Genomic DNA, 20,710 nt, shown 5'->3' with positions numbered 1-20,710 from the left:
ACTAAAGTGAAACTATACTGATAGAAACTTTACTAGTTCTTAAAAAAAGACTATAGTTCTTACTCAGTCCAACTTCTCTAGTTCAACTTTTTTTTTTTGTGCTCTACTACTCTTTTATTCACTATTCTTGAGGTTCGAACTGAATTAAACATCTAAGGGGTAACAACCGGAAGATCTCCATCTGATTTTTTGACTTATCTTGTAGATTTTTTTGAAAACGCTTCAAATCGAATTACTACCGACCTCTAGACCTATTTTGTCCGACCTGCCCCAATTTCAGATTTTGAATCTAACAGCAACAGATTGAATTATCAGCTAGCAAGTATCACAAGAAATTGAAACTTAGATCTTTACCAAAGAGAGATTAAGTCTTGCGTATCTGGCGCAAGGTGATCAAGCCTCACCAAAACTCTGGAATAGCGATAGATTTATTTTGGAAAATGAAAAATAATTAAGTTTCTGGAAGGATCCTTAGCTGAATGGATGTTTCCTCATCTTTATCAACAGGCATTAGAAAAAAAGAAAAAAGAAAATAAATCTGCCAATGCATCTTTCACAGTTCAACAGCCGCATGGAAGGTTGGCAGTTCAAACTTCGGGGACCAGCGACGATCCAAGCTTATGCAGAACAAACTCAACTTCCAGGCCGTGGACCACCAAAGACGTAGTCTGGGAAGGAGCTAACATCTTCCATAACGATAGACCCATTCCTGCTATTTTAAATGATTGGACGCAACTATTCCAACACTGGCTACCTTCCAACGTCTGTCGTACATTTTACTTTTGTCGATGACCTTTTAAGACACCGTACACTCTTACCCCCCCCCCCCCCCCCCCCCCAAAAAAAAGACACCATACACAGAATGATTTAAGATAACAAATATTAGCGGTTACACGTTTAGACCTCTCCCACTTAACAGCTGAGCCATTAATTAAGGCAAAACCTGAAATTCTATTCAACAAGTTTCACTTTTTCTAAAGTTCCAACTGATGTTTTTATTGAATATTTGTTATGGATAGAAGGATCGACAAGTCTAATAAACATTAGGTCCACACAAATTAGGCCAAGTATATCAGCAAAATCTCATCAAAAGAATCATACTCTTTACAGTTATACATGAGCAGAATAAGATAAGCTCAGAAAAAAAAAAGACTGTTAAGATCTTCGATCCAGTTTGTGGGTTAAGTTGAGCGGCATTATTTAGAAATCAAAACCTTCAATCAGAGGATTGGTAATTATTCAACTCTCCCCAAACGACTTCTTCAACCTCTTCCCATGACTTGGCTGTCCTCAATTCCTTCCACAAACTGAATATAGATCCCAGGACATTCTCCTCATGTAAAATACAATAGCACCTGCAAAGGCAACATTTTTATATATTAAACTAAATCCACTTTGAAGCCATCATTAGCCTCTCAAGACAAATAAAAACAATTACAGCATACGACATTTCTGAGAAAATAAATAGAATGAAATAATAGTTAGAAAAAAAGAGACGTTAAGTTGCCCATTGTTATGTTAAGATTTTTTTTTTTTTTTTTTTGTGATTAATACTGTGCAAATGTTGTGAAATCAAAAGCCCTGCCTTCTTGTTGTATTGCTTCAGTTCATCATTCTTGGTCAATATAATCACTCAGGTCTTAATTGCATGATATTTTAGTCTTTAGTCGATCTTGTCCTATGATGAAAAAAAGTGAGTCTGACCTTTTAGTCATTAACCAATCGTGTTATATGATGTACAAAGTCAATGTGAAGCAGGGCAACAAGTCTCTACTCTAATGATCACAAGCTGAATGGCAGTAAATAGCACACAAATAAGTAATAAAGGGGCTGTGTTCTAGGACTCAATGTTTGAGAAGAAAGAAAAGAAAAGAGAAGCAAGGACAGAAAAAATAAGATGGGAAGTAAATTAGATGAATAAAACTAAATTGTACATCAAATTTGCAACAACAACATGAATCAATAATTATAAAGAACAACAAAAATTGGAATAACTAATTTATTTATATGTTATTGTGGCTTGGTTTGATAAAAAGTGTCATAAATTTGCATCATTAACTAAACAACTAGTACTCAACCATCACATTGTACTTAAACATGAATATATTATGAAACAAAATAAAATTATGGAAATGAAACCTTTCAGTGCATCAAACACTAACAGAAAATCCAATCTAGAAAAAATATATTAAAGGATATCATTCCTGGCAGAAATAACAATTTAAACTTTAAACTACAATCCTGAAACTTGGAGCGGTAAATTAGACTAGAAAAGAAGTGAACACCAGCTAAAGCTACTCCTAAACCTAAAATTACCTCCCTAGACATCTTAATATAATGCTACACCTCCAATTCTGCTGGGCCTCAGTTACCTGATTTACCTCTTCTCCCCAAAACACGCGCACACAAAATCTTAATATAATTCTACACCTCCAATTCTGCTGGGCCTCGATTACCCCCTCCCTCCAAAACACGCGCACGCACACATGAACAAAAAGACGCTAGTATAGGACATCTGCCTTTTTGAATGCTATGTGCTCTGTTATTTCGTAGGATCCAGTCCATGATCTACATTAGACTACAAATGGTATATGGAATACCAATCCTCCAGGATAATAGTGCATATATTAGTAACAAAATCCTTTTGTGTTGTCCATCACCCCTCTATGATGATGGATAGGGTCTCTTGCCCTTGATAACCTTGGCAAGGGTTCGGGACTCACACCATCCTCCTCTTAAGTCCTTGCTTTCATACACTCAGAAATTGTTTCTGCTCCAACAACTGCTCTATATGCTTTTGAGCTTTCTTATGGCCTAACCACTAGCTAGTGCTGCAAAGGTGTATTCAAATACTTTTGAAAATTAACTACTATTGTCCATTTTATTGACTCTGGATAATAAAGACTTGTAGTACTTTACCATCAAAAGTCAACATTTTAATATGATTTATCAAGTGTGGCAATATGTATCACCACTTCCTATTATTTTTAGGATCAACCCAAGATCCACTCTCATACTTGCTTCTGCTTCAGGAAACTACCATCATATGCACTTATGTTGTCTATAATATGAAATCAAGTCCTAGTTTTAATTGCATGAATTTGTTGCTAATATCAATACAAGGTATGAAGTACCTCTTATGATGGTATTGTTCAGGCATACAGTGCTTACTGTGGATACTAACTCATGCCAGTATGAACATATAAGTGATACTATACCCGTAGCAGAAATACTAATGCATTCTCCTTAAATTTGGAATTAATTTAGTGTGCTTTTCATAATCAGTTGACTTGATATAAACATTTAACCAAAGACCTCTAGCATCTTAATTTGAACAAGCATCTTGGCTCTGATAATCATAACCAAAAGAAATATAGAGCATTTTTTTCTTCACCAATATAATAAATATTTATAACGTAGTCTCCTCTAAAACACAAAAAAAACCTAAATCCCACTTGTCTGGACCCATATAATCCATGATGTCATACCTAGAAGCCCCCTCCATAACAGTTGATAACATTTTTTCCTTAAAGAATTAGGATGCGAGGAAGCCTTGCCGCAATCAAGTGAGGGTGGGATTCGAACCCAGGTCGTTGTGCCAACCCAGACGATTTTACTAGCAGAACTAGTTGGCAATCTCATAGTTGAGAAAATCTTCAAAATGAAAGAGTCAAAAACTTTGGAAGGCACTTCTTGCCATACTTAGCTAGGGTCTCCATATTAAGGAACCACAAAACTCATCCCTCCACTCCCAATGGTTCATTTCTTGCAAAAACTTCTCCAATACCATATTGTTGACATCATCTTATGAAGCCTAAAACTGAGCTAAGTTATTGTTTGGAAGTCGCTACACCGAAAGAATAGGATGGATTTCCTCAACTAGACATTGAACATCAATCATCAACCTCTATCAAAGAAGTAAAATAACTCCATTCAAATTGGCTATGTGGAACACTGAGGTATTGTAGGTCCATGTCAGGCATTGTGCAATGTGTTATATCATCAAACCTGCAATATGGTACCAATAATGTAGTAGATACAATACTTACAAGCACTATATGTAAGGCAAAAAAACTCCAAGCAATTTAGCCAATTAAGAATAATCTTCCAAAACATCTATTATCATTTGCTTGAGAAAAATATCCTTCTTAGGTCCCTAAATGTATTTAAGCTAAAACCTAGCTGTCCTCTACATAAACACACCACTCAAAAAACTTGTAATAAATGTACCATTCGAACTGCCAGATTAACAGGAGTCATCTTTATTTTTAACTGAAATTTCTGATTTTCAACTGTCAAAAATTCAAAATAGCTTGAGCAATTTCTGTCCAAGTTAAAGCTACAATAAGATGTAAGGCTTGTATTTCTAAAACTTTTGCCAACCACTAATTCTCTTCCCAACAAAGCTGGTGAAACAGCATTTCTAAAATGAAAGGAGAGAGCCCTTTTAGTTGTTTAAGAGATAGTGACTCATATGCGGGAATATTAATAAAAAAATGCTTAGACAAATTTCATAAATGAAACTAGGACCAAAAATAATGTGTGCAAAAAAGAGGATACTCAATAACCCTTAATGAATGCAAATTAATCAAGTGAGATTCAAATCTATGGAAGATACAAAGCCAGAAACACATAATATTCTAAGTGAGAATATAAGTTATATGCTTACGTACATGGCACGATATGATATTCTTTTTAGCTTCCTCTGATTATCTACTGGCCCACAACAAAATGCATCGAGGTCTGCTGTTCTTCCTGCCAGGGGAAGTTTGTAGCTTTCCAAAAGTTTCTTAAGTAGATATGAATCTCCTCTGAAAACATCCAGGTATATGGGAATCAAGTCGTATAAAGGATCCCCTGGACAAGAATGGACATAATTATGCATTCAGTAGTTCATAAAGATTGATCATGTTGGAAGTAAAGCAAAAAACATGGAGGTTGGAAACTATTTTTACATATGAAATGAAATATGGGCTAGAAAGTTCATTCTTGAAACCTGTTTAAAACACTGTAAGCCAGTACTTTGTAACATTGCTGTTTAGCAGCCCTTAGAAAAGGGCAATATATCCAATACCGACTTTTCTTGGAAGTGGCACTGGATATGGAAGGCCAAGTGGACTCTTATAATATATTCATCCATGCAGATTGTAGAATCAATCATACTGTCAATCATTGTTCCTGTGCATCTACCCAAGAATGTCTCGAAAAGGTAACAAAAAGCAACAGAAAGAAGTAAACAAGCTGATATGTGCATGAATCAGACAATGACCTTTATATCATTGCTTTGCAATTTATTACTTTATTAAGTAGATGAGTACAAGCAAAAAGTCAAAACAAAGCTGACCCAAATCATTTGTCTTACTGCTCAAACATGAACAAGATAAAACATTTAAGAAGCAACCAACAGAAATTAAATGCTTACACTGCAGGTGTGCTGAGTCCTGTTTTGCAATCTACATCTACCAAGAGCTGCACCTTTAAAACCTAAGTGGTTTGATTTCCCATTTACCTCAGATTTCCTTGGGACTTCCTTCCTCTCTTCATGAGCTCTCCTTAGTAGAAGTGTCCTCTGAATTGTATTTAGACTGCTATAGAACTTCAACAGATTCTCCCATGACTTGATGGTGCATCTACACAATTTATCTTTTATTAACTACTACTCTACCAGGAATTTATTTATGATTTTTCCTTATTAAATCCATTTAATCTTTTGTCGATGCTTATTTTTTCAAGAAAAGATTCTATCTTGCTATGGAGTAATTATAGAAGAAGTCATTTAAATATGAGCATGATGCAGGAATGAGTATTTAATGTTTGTGGCTGGCTAAATTGCCAAAAGAGGTTGATGGCAAAAGCACATAAAAAATGAAACACAACTTGGAAGGCATGGAGGTCCCAGAAGCACACTGTTAGCTCAGCTTAATTAGCAACTCAGAATGCTCAACAGAAACATCACATAAAGGCGACAGATTTGGACACAGAATGTGCTCAGCAAAGTTGGCAAGTGTCTTTTAAAGACATGGAAGTCCCAGAACCACTCTCTAAATTCAGCTGAAAGAACAACTAAGTATGTTTGACCAAAACATGATGGCAACAGATTTGGAAACAAATTGGCATGCATCTTTATGTAAAGACACAAATCCACCAGACTAGACTAATATTTGTTGAGTCCAAGATTTGGCTCTGCCCTGATCCATTTAATTGGTGGGCTCAAGTTAGGATTTGCTTTTGCATTATATTTTATGGATCACACTCAACTTGAACCAATTTTCATCAGTCCTCATTGGATCCACTTGGTAATTTGGCTTGAGAATGCGACCAATTCAGGGATACTTGTCAAGTTGAGAAATGGGTCAGGTGTCGGATAACAAGCAAACTAACACCGAAATCCAGCAAGTAATCCATATGTTAAACTGTGTGATCTAAACCAAAGACCACTGTTACAAATTAGAAGAATTAGTAAACCCATATTAGAAAATAGAGGTCCAAAAGTTGTGAGATAATCAAAATCATCTGAAATCCTCCAAGACCACCTTAAATTATTGCACAATCATAAAAAATCGATTAATTGCAAAACAAGTACTATGACCAATACCAATCAGGTATCGGTTCAGTATACACATGTTGGTGCCTACTAGGTGCCAATAAGAGTGGATGAGCAGGAGAGAGAGAGAAGGGGAGGAAGGACATACTAGAGAAGGGGAGGTGGATTGGGAGGTTGGAGCTCGCCGATCAAGGACCATAGCTCATTCATTGGGGCCATAGCCATTGGCAAGGTCCCCCATGGCGTGATCAGAGGAGGACGAGCAGGTGATTGAGTGGTGGGTGAAGCAAAGGGATGGGGAGGGAGAGGGGGCAATGGCTAGGATTTCGAATAGGATAGAAAAGAGACAGATTATTTGAACAAACATGAGGAGGGTCAGGGTTTTATACAAGGCCCAGGTTTGGCCCAGGTGAACCAAGTCAAAACTATTAGAAACTGGGAAGAACTGATTGATGCAACCCAGTTTAGACCAGTTCTAATAGGTTTTAATCTTATTTTGTTTCGGGTGGCCACACCATCCTAGTTCTTGGCCAGTTTGTTTCTATATGACCCAAACGGTCCAATTTGCGATGATTTGGCAGACCTTAATTTTAATTATTCATCAACTAAAATACAGTGGTATTGTTTTGGCTTCTACCTATTTCTTCAAGATGAATATACGTCCTAGTATCAAAGTGTGCATCCTTCTCTCTTTGTTAGATTCTTCATGAGTCTATAAGGACTTCCAAAGTTCTTCCTTGGCATGCCACATTGCACGCATTTAGAGCAAGCCGACACCTCGAGCAGAACTCGACATAAATTTGGAGAGCTAATGGTATGTGAACATCAATTATAGAAAGTTCTCAGACCGTACAACTCAATTCTCAGACATTGTAGGTGAGCGCTGAGTGTAGAAAGTTTTTAGATACTGATGGACTATAACTTAATTCTTATGGCCAAGACCAGTAAGATAAGGTTAAAGCATACATCAAGTAGCCTTAATAAGAAAAGAAGGTGATATGCCAACTTGAACCTATAATGAAAACTCAATGAACTATATAATTGCAAATACAATGTACTTGCAGAACAGAGAGGGAGGAGAAAGGCCTTTTTTTTTCAGGGTATATTTTGATTCTCAACCTCCCCACCCCCAACCCACCAAAACACACACGCACGCATGCACACACACAAATGGACTTCACGTCACATAGGGAATTTCATGTCACATCACATTAAGGAGTTTCATGCTTGCTTTTATAACCTAGAAATCATGCTGAAGAGTTGATCACAATGTCATAAATAAGCCTTTTCACATCCTCTAAAACTTGTCATGGTAAAATAGTTCTCTTCAATACTGATGGTGTCGAGATAATGGGACCAAGGTTAATATGTCAGATTCTATATAGATAATTATAAACAGTACCTATGCAACTGACCAGTCCCTATGTTTCAATCATTCTGCAAAGTGCAGACATCAACTAATATAACAAGGTGGTGGAACAAAATGCATAAGGACTACTTTCTTGAGGACTTCTATCAAGCTAGCTGATATTAAAAAAAAAAAAATCCAATTTTGACGTAATTATTTATAAAACATTTTTTTTTAAAAAAATTATGAAGATCTTGACAAATTGAAGTGAAAAGAATGGAACAGGAAAAAAAAACAAAACAAAACAAAATTTAACAATCATTTTCCCCAACCTGAAATGAAGGAAAAGCAGTAATAGATATGGATACAATTGTATATTTGATAGAAAACAAATTTAACATTCATCTAACCATTACAATTAAAATAAGGCAGAATCTTCTTCTTAAACTTTTATCTAGAAATCATAAGTCCATAACTTAGTTTTAAGTTTTCATCTTCTCTAATTATTTCAATAGATATTTAGAAACATTTGATCTAATGGAGTCAAATATATGCTTGACAGCTTGAGTAAAATTAAGCAACATGAGAAGTGGCTCACCAATAGACAAATCACTGAAATCAAGAATATGAGTGGGATGCCATTTCCGCAGCCTTCTTTCCCCATTACTAGAATCTAGTTTGCCATTAGCAATTACACTTGCATCTGGAGCATCCTCACCAAAGCAATGCATAGGGGGACATGGTTCCATATGAATGTTGTCATCCATGATATCTGAATGTATCCAAGAGGGAGATCCACAGACGTTGTATGAGCCATCAGTATCCTGGTTCATTCAACTAGATGTCTAAGGTCAAGAACATTAAAATGGTAGTGCAGCTGTGAAGAAGACAGAGAGAACTTAGGAATGACCTTGATTAAGTCGAGAAACATTGTGAGATCACGTGGAAGGTACTCTTCAACATTCTCTATCAGAAATCCTGGAATTGGATCCCCCCTAAGTTTGGAAATCAAAGAATGTCAGAACATCTGCACAGATTCTACAATTCCAACTAAATCATATATGAACCTTGTGGGCATCATGAAGTTGAGTTTCTCAGAATATACCAATATAGTTTCTTCAATTTATAGTTTGATCATTTAGAAAAACCCAGAGGCAGTATATGACAATAAATCAGTTGGCAAAATTAGGGCCCTTAAAAACTAGAATTTTGCAATTTAACCCAAAAAAAGGAAGAAATGAACCAGAGCAGGAAGCCTTGACTACGAATAGGACAGAGATTTATACTTTTGGTTATGGTTGTGGTATGTGCAAGAAGGATCACATAAGCAAACTAACATATGCAAATGTGAAACAAAATAGAAGAATTCACTCATTTGCACACTATTTAATAGGTGATAATTCACTCTTTAGGGCTAAGATATAAGGTCCCTCCATATCTTCAGTGTAAAATGTAATAAAATGTTGCCGGAAGCAATTTAAGAGGGGGGTCAACATAACAAAGTGATCTGAAATTACAAACTGCTCCTTAGTTTTATAACTTCTTATCAACAGAACATTAACTTTAGTCATTCCAATCCTAGGTTCGAAGCAACATTTGTCATACTCAAAAATATAATTCTGCAAGTTAAAAGAAAAATACCACTGTCTTCAGGGCTTTTTAAAATCTTGCTTGTTCCAAGATTGGAGGCTTATGCTAAGATAATTTATCTTTATAATGTTCAGAATTGCTCATCACCCCTTTGCCCCTGCATGAGCTAACTTGAACCCCAAAAGAAAAAGTCATGGAATCAACCCAAAAACAAAGTTTTTAATTACTAAGATATTGCCCATCTTGGTGGGTGACCACCATGGAGACGAACCTAGATCTTGGTTTATCTTAGCCAAGATGGTAACTGGGGAAATTTGGATATATCTGAGATTTTCTGAGATCTTGGCTGATATTTTAGGACTGAGATATCGGAATCTCGAAAGTTATGTTAAATTCTAGATCACCAAATAGTTTAAAGCGTTAATTTTAAAATTTATTAGTCAAGATATCAAATTAAGAAAGTAAATGTGTGGTTAGAAAATACTAGCCAATGTAATGGTATTTGTATCGGCCAATATATTGGGATTTATCAGTTTACACTGGCCAAGAAAATAGAGGCCAACATTCTGTATCTAATAGAGGGAGCGCATGTTATGAATACAAACTGAGATCTCAGCCAAGATAAAAAGTAAAAAAGAAAAATAAGAAAGAAAGAGTAAAGATATTCAAATTGATTTATCAAATAAGATGGAATACCAAAGAAGGATCAATAAGGTAATCCCATAAAATGGGTGAGAAAGCTCGTATCTTAGCCAACCTGATTTTTACGGTAGTTGTACAACAATAAATTCATCTTATAATGACAATATAAACAAACATGATTTTTAGTAACCATGCCTTTCTGTTCAAACACTTAGCTCCTCCTCCAAATATATTTTCCATCAGGATGTAAGTTTCAACCCCATCAATATCTCTTAACCCTTAAATAGAAAAGGAACATATTCCTATTTATTGCCTTATAAAATCTTATAAAATCTTTTAAATGCCTCAAATACCCCTTATCAAGAAATAGTACAGCCAATAATCCATACCCTAAGATTAAAAGGGTACAGATCTACACCACTGATTTATTCCACTGCTAGGGCCTTTTTAAAGCTTTCAAACTATCAGTTCTTTCAGAAGACTAGCATCTATAGCCACAGTCGTAACTACCTATATCAATCTAACTAGAATCTGTTGCACCGTCCTTTTCTATCTGGGCCACATTATCATTCTCATGAACTCTCTGGTATGCTTTCTCCAACCTGTCCAGCTAGGAGCCTACATCATCCTCAAGACAGCATAAGAAACTTACATGAAGACACCTCTTCCTATTGGTTTAACTAATGTCAGCATCCATTATCTTCTCAAGAAAAATGAATATACGTACATACATACATTACATACAATACATACAGATGTATATACCTGAATATATATGTATGTATGTATGTATATGTATCTATATGTACGTATGTATGTATCTATATGTATGTGTGTGTGTGTGTGCGTGCGTGCGTGCGTGTGTGTGTGTGTGTATGTATGTGTATATATATATATATATATTCAAACCAATTCTGAAACTAGCATATATCTAAAATCTTGCTGTCACCATTTCATTAATTTTGCAAAGGAAAATATAAATAATTATTAAAAAGCTTTCGAGGTTAGACTTGCTAAAACAACCTTTAACAACAGCAGCAAAAACAATTTGTAAAAACAAACCAATCAAAAGTAAAACACGAAGCAACATCATGACTCATGATGTCGGTTGCTTTAATATCTCAAGGGGAAAAGATCATGTACCATTGAACTAGACGGTTCTTAATATTCTTCTTCCTTACATCCAGAGCTGCAATAATAAGCTCCCATTCTGGTGGAATACTAAAACCCTCAGAAACTGCTCTTGCAGAAGGATTTGTTGCAGATGTCTTAGAACTTTCAACCAAACTGTTGAAGGTTCTTGCCGAAGATAAATTGTTTGCATCTAAATGGATGCTATGCTGGAAATGTGGTAGGGGTAAAAGGTGGAGATTTCGCAGTTGATCACCCAAAAAAGAAGCTAGATGTAAGACATCATCATCCGATAATGTATCCCTTCTGCAAATGGAACAAAATCATTAACAGGGTTACCGCTAAGATTCCATGAGTAATAATAGTGAATAGGTATACAGTTTAGCATTTAATCAAAATTTGCAGAAAATTAAACTTACAGATGAGCAAAGATATTTCCCTTGCATCTTTTAGTTACCATGTATGGCCATATCCTTGTGCATGAAGCAGCTGCTGATTTTTTTAGTAGAAACTGTATTTTGCTCCATACACCAAAAGGAAAGCAATCCTCCATGCAATCTCCCTTAATAAGATTGCAGTTAACAATTACATCTGGAACTTCTTTTCCTTCCCATTGAAATGTTCTATAGCGACCACTTTCATAGACAACAATACCACTAGCCAAAATCTCAGGAACATGATCTATCAAAGGTGACTTGGCTTTATGAAGAAGATTGTAGAACTCAAGCTGCAGGAACAAGGAACAGAACTCAATATGTAAATGAGAAAATAGGTAGCTGGATGTACAAAAGATTCACAGTACGCTGAGTGATACCTCAGTGCCCAGACCATGGATAACAGACTCGAAGCCTCCTTCCGCATAAATTTTTATGACATTGTCGGAAACAAGAAAAACCTGCAGAAACAGGTGAAATGGGTCAGAGAATTACTCAGTTCGAGCTAAAAAATAAGGACAGAGTCTGTTAGAAAAAGCAGTGCTGATATTCACTTGATTTAAATCAATAAACAATAATTGGTTGCTGCTCATTATATACTCTCAGTCCTGGACACATATGTGAGACCTAGTGCTCACCTTAAAGGGCATTTCCCAAAACCTTGCTATAGCTGTAAGAATATGCTCTTGAACACATTTCCCTAATTCCATTTCTAGCACCTGGCTTTATCTGACGGATATATGGCTTTCCTTTTTATAAGCTGACACTAGACTGGATGAGGAAATGTATCATGGCAATCTACTTTTCCAGAAATTTCTTGACTTCTGCATAAGATGATTCGTGTCAACAACATACTCCTATATCACAACTAATGAGCTTCGAGATAAAACATCCAAACCCAAACCATACCAATTTGATACACATCCTATCAAGGGATTTAAGGTTAGGGCTGGTGCCTATACTAATCACTGGCCATATGCTTATGCAACAGCAGCACAGGGCATAGGCTGGCATCTGTGGGTTCAAATGAGAGAGGGGAAAAAGGTAAAATAAAATGGGTACCAGGTAGTATAAGCTGATACATATTTGGCATGAGACAATCTAGGGCAGTTCGGCCATGAACCAATGCCAAGGGCAACAGGCCATGATTATTGATCAGTATGCCGCATAGCAGCCTCGGTGGGCAAGTAGTTTCAGCACCTAAACTGTTGGACCCATTCATAAAACTTCTATGTCTCTGTGAATGAACCTCAACCTAAAACATGTTAAACCACATTAAAACAAATCGAGAAACCTAGAGTTGTCCTTAAAAGGCCCAAATTATTAATCAAGGAATGACCCAAAAAAGTTTAAGAACTTCCTATGACCAACTCTCAATCAGATACCAGCTTCTCCAACTGGTGCCAAGTTCTTGGCAAAGGAAAGTTTGGGCAGCAGAAAGCCTGCCATAAACTCGAGAACAGCAGTAGTTCTGTAAGAAGACTTATTAATACATAATTTTTTTGTCTTGCAACTAGGGAAATATCCTTGAAGTGTCCCCTAGACTTGGAAAATCTATATGAGGAAGGGAGAAGGCATTATTCAGTGTAACAAACAAACCAAAATTCTTTCTAATGCACAAATTATAAGCCAATAAGCCAGTCATAAAAATTTCCAAATCTAAAAACATCTTAAAATCAAAACGAAGGAAACTACCTTTATCCTTGAACATGAGCAACATTTGTTGATGTCCTTAATGAAGACAAAGAAACTATACGGTTTTGGTGGAGCAATTATTTATGTGAGTGTTCAAAGAACAGGTGATGCCTTCAATTTTTTTTCACCTAAAGAACATAAAATGTGCAACCCCCAACCTACCAACCATTTTTTCACCTCAATATTATTAAGCACCTTAACATTATTCCAAGCCAAGTTATAACAGAGGGTCAGCTCATCATCCAAGTAATTGTTCCCATCAGGAATTTTTGACATTTACTAGCAGAAAATAGTAACATGAAGCCAATGTGACTACACAACCAAACCTCATCATTAGCAGAGGATCTAATCAGAAATCCAGGGTCAAGTTTTTCAATAAAATCAATCCATCCTTTTTGAGGTACATTTTCAAGGACAGAACCCCATCTGATACCTTGTCTACGAATGCAATAAAAAAGATCCATATGGGAAATAGACAAACTGAGCAAGAAAGGATAAGTTTTCCCCAAGAGTACAACTTGGGCATGTCATGTACTAAGTTTTGTACAATAGTGCCAAAACCTCATGGCAGCGGCACCAGCCATATGAAGGGTCTTTATATATTCTTTGACAATATGGATGCTAGGACTTGTTTTCTTCTCTGTTTATTTTCACACCTTTGCACCGCAGGACCCATGTTGCAGTCAACTAACCACCGAGGATTGAATGAGAAGTTTTATCAACACAAGACATGGAAAGCTGGAGTTAAACCCATGCCATGTTGAAAATCATAAAGAAATGATTCTGCATCAACTAGAAAATTTTGCACATCAAAACCCAACTTATCATTTATCTGCATTATGGTTAAGTATGACCATGGTAATATGTAGCAAAAGCTGTTAGAATCTAGACTCACTCAGGATAGTGACAATGCATCATTCTATGAGCCTGAAATTAAACATCTTTCCTGAACTGAAAATTTTAATTCAAGAATAAATAATAAATGCCACCATGAATAAAGTTGCAATATACAATGCTTACCCTATTGTTACCTGTATATATTTTCAATTTGGGCATTTCAGCCCCAACCTACCAGACTTCATGCATAATACTATGTTTTGTGCAGAGATTCTTGACCTTAAAAATATATGAAGCCCCAAAAAATCGAGTAATACACCAAGCTAATGACAATACTCTATAAACTAAAATGCAGATCAATACAATGACTTGTTATATGGCACATTTATGTTTGCGCCAAAACAAGGCACATTAATATCCATATCCACTAACCATGATAACCAAGCTACTTACAGGATTGCTCCCTGTGCCAATAGGAAGCTTCTCATCATCCATGGGAGATGGCAAATTATGGCATGCACAAATTTCCAGCATACATGCATACCATCTATCCACATTTAAAGCTAACTGTGCACCCTGCAAACAACAAAACCATTTTTTAAGAAAAAAATGATATAAGCCATGGTTACCATGTAAGAAATAGATAAATCATGAAGGCATCTTCAGAAAATGAGCCACAAAACATTCCATAGATCTTGAAGAACCAAGAACCATGCATTGTATTGTTTGTATATAAGGTTCACCATCTTAGTACCAGATCCCATGGTACTACTATACTAGTATAATGTCAGCACATCTGGTTTGGGGGTCAGTTTGGCGTACCGAGACTTGATATGCTCCCTGTACCAAGTCTTTGTTCGGTGGTGGTATAGTAAGGTACACATGGTATGGGGCAGTATGCACTGTTACGGTGAATGATGCCACCAACCAAGAAAAGCATACGATAGTTACCTTCCATATTAGTTGTCTCCATGCTGGCTTTGTGATCCAAAGCTTGTGCAACCATTCTCTCATTTCTCTTTGTCCAATGCTGTTGCTAGCACTCCAAATAGAATTATAGTGGTCCCTCTCTTCCTCCAAAAATGTAGATAAAAAATCTATATCATAAGAAAATTTTTGATTCCATAAATTGCTGTAAGCTTCTGAGAACTCATCTTTAGCATGCCAACTGCTACCATATCTAGATGACTCTTTCCCAAGTTCCACATGTTTGAGCCTTTTCTCTTTCCTAGTCATATCAGGGTAATTCAGAGAATTTGCCTCAAGGGATGCAATGCTTTCAACATCTTTAAAACCCTTATCTTGGACAGCCAACAATCCAGCACGACAAACTCCTTTATGATGATGGCCAGGTGCTATATCCAAACATACAAATTCAAAATTTGATGTATTTACAAAGTTCTGAGTGATGGCAATGGTTGTCTCAAGATTTAGCACACAATGCCACCAACCACTGGGAACAAATATGGTCTCTCCTGGCAGTTGAGTGCACTCTAATGGCTTATCATGGTCAGCAAGTTGAGGATAAATATCTAGCCACCACTGCATACATCCAAATTTATGTCACATATAAAAAACATGGATATGATAAATATATTTCTTAAAAAAATAAATCAAGTTGAATTACCTGCAAGGATGTTGGGCTCTCAATATTAACATCACCATCTTCATCATTTACATGTACAGTAACACCTGCAGGTACTCTACCTGGAGGGTACAATGCCCACCTACAAAAGAAACCATAGAAAGTTTTAACCGTTCACTGGTGATTTAACTAAATCAAGAAAAATATGCCAAGAAACAAGTGAACATATGAGAAATTAAAAGGCATATAGAGCATTAACAGGACAGAAGTTTCATTGTAACATGTATAACAGCTAGGTGCAGAAATATATAAAAGTCAAATAACATTAAGTGCACAGGATATAAAATCTTTCATTTGCATTGATACAGAAAGCTCAAGAAATTGAAGAGAAATTTCTAATATTATGATAGAAAACATAATACAACTTTTCAGAACGCATCATTTTGATCTTTCTAAAGAACAGATATTAGGAATTAACAAGAGTTTTGAAAACCCCCTACTGTAGAAGTAACAAGATATTGATCGCATTATCAACAAATAAGTCTTCAGATAAATAAACATCAAATTAGGCAGCATCTATACATGTGCAAAGACACCTACTGTAGAACTAAACTTACCTTTTCCGCCCAGATAAAAGTGTGTTCCAGGCACTGGTTAGGGCAGGATCAACATGCCAAGATGCGCCGGACCTCTCAGGTCCAATAATTAGCCATCTAAAAGAAGGCCGCTGATCATGATCTAAGACATCAAAGAAGTCTTCTTGGAACAAATGAGGCACATCATAATCTTCCAATAAAGCTGGTGCAGCTTCTCCAAACTGTATAAAATAATATATAGATATTTCGATTAATTCTGGAAAGCATTTTTCATGAGATATTTAAAAGCAGACAGGCACCTTGTCGTCAAAAACATATAAGGGATCTTCATCATGTTGAAGTTTCATGTATGAGACATAGTCTTTAAATTTCATAGTAATTTTTTTTGAGCTCCTCTGAGATATTCCAAATGCAACATCCCCATAGTTCAACAATAGCTGGTCAATTGTCCACTTCGTTCTTGCTGGCCAAGTTTCAGCCATCTCAGTAAGCAAAACCTGGAAGGACAAGCATATTGTAGTTTTAGATACACTGCTACAAAAATCCAGATTGCATTACATGGGGAAGTGGGGTTTGAACTTTCACATAAAAGATCCAGAGCTGTTTCAAGGGCAGTAAAATGCGAAATATAAGACAATAGAGAACAAGCACAAAAAGAAAATAGATAAGCACAGCAGTTCCTTCCACCCCCCTCCCCCCCCCACCCCAGAACATGCACACACACACACACACACACACACACATACAGAGTGTGGCATGGGAGGGGTGGGGGTGCAGGGGGCTGGGGGTGGGGATTGCAGCTAGTGAGAAATTATGTGTCAGAGTATGTGCATGACCTAAATTTATGGAATCCCACAGACTAGGAAAGAATTCAGACGTCCCTGCCGAAAAAGATATAATCTTACAACACTACCTCTAAAATGAAAACTGAACTTGAACATCTTAGAAATTGCAGATCATGATTAGAGTACAACATAAAACATCAGTTTCATTAAAAGAAATAGACCATAGAGAACTTGGCAAAAGCTTTACCGGTTTTTTGCCATCATATTCAGAATGAAACTCATGCAAGGTAAGGTCCTTCTTTCTTTCTAGATCTCCACTGTCCAAAGAAAAAGCATTTAACATGGTAAAACACCTGTACCATCTTCTATATAAGAAAAAGGAATAGAACCCTGCAGACAGAAGACAGAAATAAGACATGGTAACAATTAGTTTACAGAAATGTCATAGAAGGAAAAAGAATAAGATATTCTAGAAAAGCAATGATGAATTAGAAACTTGTTACCATCGAACTGCAGAGGCTTTTGGCAAGCTTCTTCATTTTTAGGGTAGATACTTTGCCTGAAAAACAAGAAAGCATTAATATGCAAAACAATGCTCTTAAGCTCAGTTTAGGTTCTTCAGGAGAGTACCCGTCAAAATTTCTTACTGCTGCAACACAATCAATTTTACAATTTACATACCTGTGCAACGTTGTCTTCTTCCACGAACCTTTGTACTCAAGAAGACCCCCAACTTTGAGACATTGATTCATCCATAGTGGCTCTTCATTGCACAATATATACATAACACTGGAAAGTATTCAAGAGCAAGTCACATTCAAAATCTACTATAGACTACACTTGAGGAAAAAGGAAGGGTCAACCTGAAAATCCACATACAAAGATATACAAATGCACATGATTGCACACACCCATGTAGATAGATGCTTTTATGAACAAGGTTTCACTCGGCTCAGCTTTATGAAAATATTTATCTTAGAAGAGTAAGTATCCATGGACCATAGCTCTAGATGCCATCACCTCAATATTCATGATTGAGATGCATAAGCAGTTGATATCTCATTCCAACAAATATTATAATGCTCATGGAATTATGCAATAAGCAATCTATAAAATGTCCCCTCAACTGTGTTTTGCCTTCACATAAATTTCTATATTGATGCTTCTTGACAATAGAAGGTACAAATGTCCAATATCCATCAAAGAAAATTGCAGAAACCTAACCTTAACTACTGCAAACAATCCTACTCTCAACAATATTAAGTTAATTGATTAATTCTTTGCATTTTTGCCCTTTTTAAAGAACTGTACCTATTCTAAATTCCTTTTAGCAACATTATATTCACATTCTGACTGTGCCAAATGCCAACCTTTGTGTATCATGCTCTATGTCATTCATAACCATAACCGATTTTTAGTTAGTTACCATCTTCTTCTACGACCAACCTCCACCACCCCACCATTCCTTATCATCAAAAGCCATGATAGCTAATCATCTTTGGCACACCAAGTAACACCGTTATCAATATCACTGCCTATGCCTTCTGCCAGTGCAAATCTTTCAGTATCATCAATCCATCTTTTAAGCCAATGGTCATCTCCAACCTCACAACCAACCATTGTCCTCAAAAGCCAGAATTCTTCAGCTCTGTGGCTACCACCCTATCAACCCGATATAAAAACTTCATTATGCCAAACGTAAACCATGCTTGATCTTTCTTGCTGATTAAAAACTTACCATTGATTTGGTTTTCCACTAGAATCAGAGTTTTTCGATTCCTCCTTAACAATCAAATGTAATTTTATTTATTTCTATTTCTTGATGCTTCCCTTTTCTTTTCTGGAATCAGTACTGCTCTCTTTATTACTTCCTCCTTGTGTCCTCATTGCACTACTAAAGCATCACTATTACTCCTCACTGGCACTTCATCTTCTGTTATCTCCAAATGCATTCTGTATGGCACTCATGTTTTATACCACTATATCTCTTTTTATGGAAATCCACCTTGGAAATGGGGGAAAAATAGTACCAAAGAATCTCTTAGAAGGCAAAATCAGTTGCAAGAGAAAGCAATAATAAGCATTGGCAAATCCAGTACAAATCAAGAGAAGCAAAAATAGAACAACAGTATAGCAGCTCAGCTACAGATCAAACACTCACAAGACACAATTGTTTCTCAATTGAAACTACAGTAACAATATTGACAGCCAAAGCCAAATAAAAATAGCGAAATCATTCTCAAGTAGAAGAAGTATCAACGCCTGCATATAGTCGTCAAGTCCAAGGCTTCTTTGTTTATTACATTACTTACATCTATACAAAGTTGTGGGCTCAGAGGTTACTATGCTTGGGAACAAGGTAAAGTCTTCAGCATGCTGCTGAATTGTTAGCCCCGTTAGCATCCGTAGAGGTCAAGATCGATGCCACAGTGGCAAGCAATATTAGTAACCAGTAGTTAAATTTATTCATTGAAAGAAAATTGCATTATTTTTCCCTTTATTCAGCTTTGCCGTATCACCAAAAATATGAACTTGACTAAATTATAACATCCTTTACTTTTTTGAGACTAGGAATGTGCAAGGATTTGCCAATGCACCAATTCTTGGCATTCATTCCTAACAAGAAATCTAAAACTCTGTAGAATAACCAGGAATAAACTATACTCATCGTACCGGCCCCAACTAGGAGGCACCAATCCCTCCAAGAAATCTATCTCCTATATAGTCCTACAACAAAACCCTTTAAAACGCATAAGATTCGAGCACCTCTACAGTTATCTAAACATAAACGAAATTGAACCAAAAAAAAAGAGAGATAATTCAAAGAAAAGAATCGTTTGATTCCGAAAAACGATCGAATGAGGAGGGGGGCTGGAGGAGAAACCTGCTGACACAAGCGAGGCGGGCGAGGTCGGGAGGGGAGAGGAGCTCGAGGATGGCGCAGAGGAGCTCGTCGGGGAGGACTCGAAGGTCGCCAAGGGCGTCTGGCCTCCGATCCCTGAACTGCTGCGTCTCCATCGTCGGTGGCGTCCTTGGGCGCTGATAGGATCGCCTCCTCGTCCGGGGACGGACTCAGTATGCGGCGAGGGGTGTGCGGGCGGGATTGCGGGGGAGAAGGAATATTGGAAAAAGAGCCTTGGCGTTGCTTCGACGCGTGGGGAACGCGGATCCGCGTGTGGGCGACATTACCGCTTCACTGCAGTCCGCAGATGGGAACCGGCGCCCGTCGAAACTTCCAACCCACCGGCCGCTGCGATTCGCTAGTTTGGAGCAATCAGTGGGCCCTTTGCGAGTGGGTTGGGTCAGGTCCAGATTCGCTCTAAACTCGGACTCCGCAGGAGTCAATGTGTGGTCTAGGATTCGGATCCAGATGCAATCAGGGGTAATGGGCTAAGGTAAATTTTGGCTTTGTAGAAATTTTAGAGCTAGTTGCATCAGGTCTCAATCACTGCAGTACCAAGGCTCGATCAGTGATGAAGCTCCCTTGAAGTCCTACTCTGCTTGTGATATTGAGTGCAGCTGC

The 20,710-nt window shown here is 37.0% G+C and overlaps 1 protein-coding gene across 3 annotated transcripts; it reads right to left on the bottom strand.

Moving 5' to 3' along the window:
• Positions 1–931: 931 nt before the first annotated feature.
• Positions 932–20,569, bottom strand: LOC105041931 (lysine-specific demethylase JMJ21). 3 transcript variants are annotated; one of them, XM_010919002.4, is made up of 16 exons: positions 20,072–20,433; positions 17,869–17,976; positions 17,691–17,746; positions 17,435–17,577; positions 16,702–16,899; positions 16,424–16,623; positions 15,849–15,948; positions 15,173–15,763; positions 14,675–14,797; positions 12,070–12,150; positions 11,675–11,982; positions 11,268–11,561; positions 8,803–8,887; positions 8,491–8,716; positions 4,674–4,857; positions 932–1,355 (listed from the first exon to the last, which is right to left on the bottom strand). In XM_010919002.4, exons 1-16 carry the CDS (start codon positions 20,203–20,205, stop codon positions 1,217–1,219), a joined length of 2,970 nt encoding a protein of 989 aa, XP_010917304.1. In that variant the 5' UTR covers positions 20,206–20,433; the 3' UTR covers positions 932–1,216. The 3 variants fall into 3 exon arrangements, 1 of the variants encoding a protein (XP_010917304.1); XR_012139805.1 differs by lacking the exon at positions 932–1,355 and adding an exon at positions 5,423–5,630 and having other exon boundaries at positions 4,718–4,857; positions 20,072–20,458; XR_003800379.2 differs by lacking the exons at positions 8,491–8,716; positions 8,803–8,887 and having other exon boundaries at positions 20,072–20,569.
• Positions 20,570–20,710: the final 141 nt, after the last annotated feature.

The sequence above is a fragment of the Elaeis guineensis genome, chromosome 3, assembly GCF_000442705.2.
Source record: "Elaeis guineensis isolate ETL-2024a chromosome 3, EG11, whole genome shotgun sequence".
In the NCBI taxonomy this organism is placed as follows: Eukaryota; Viridiplantae; Streptophyta; class Magnoliopsida; order Arecales; family Arecaceae; genus Elaeis; species Elaeis guineensis.
Note: the sequence above shows the minus strand (reverse complement) of the source record. Positions and strands in the feature narration are given on the sequence as shown.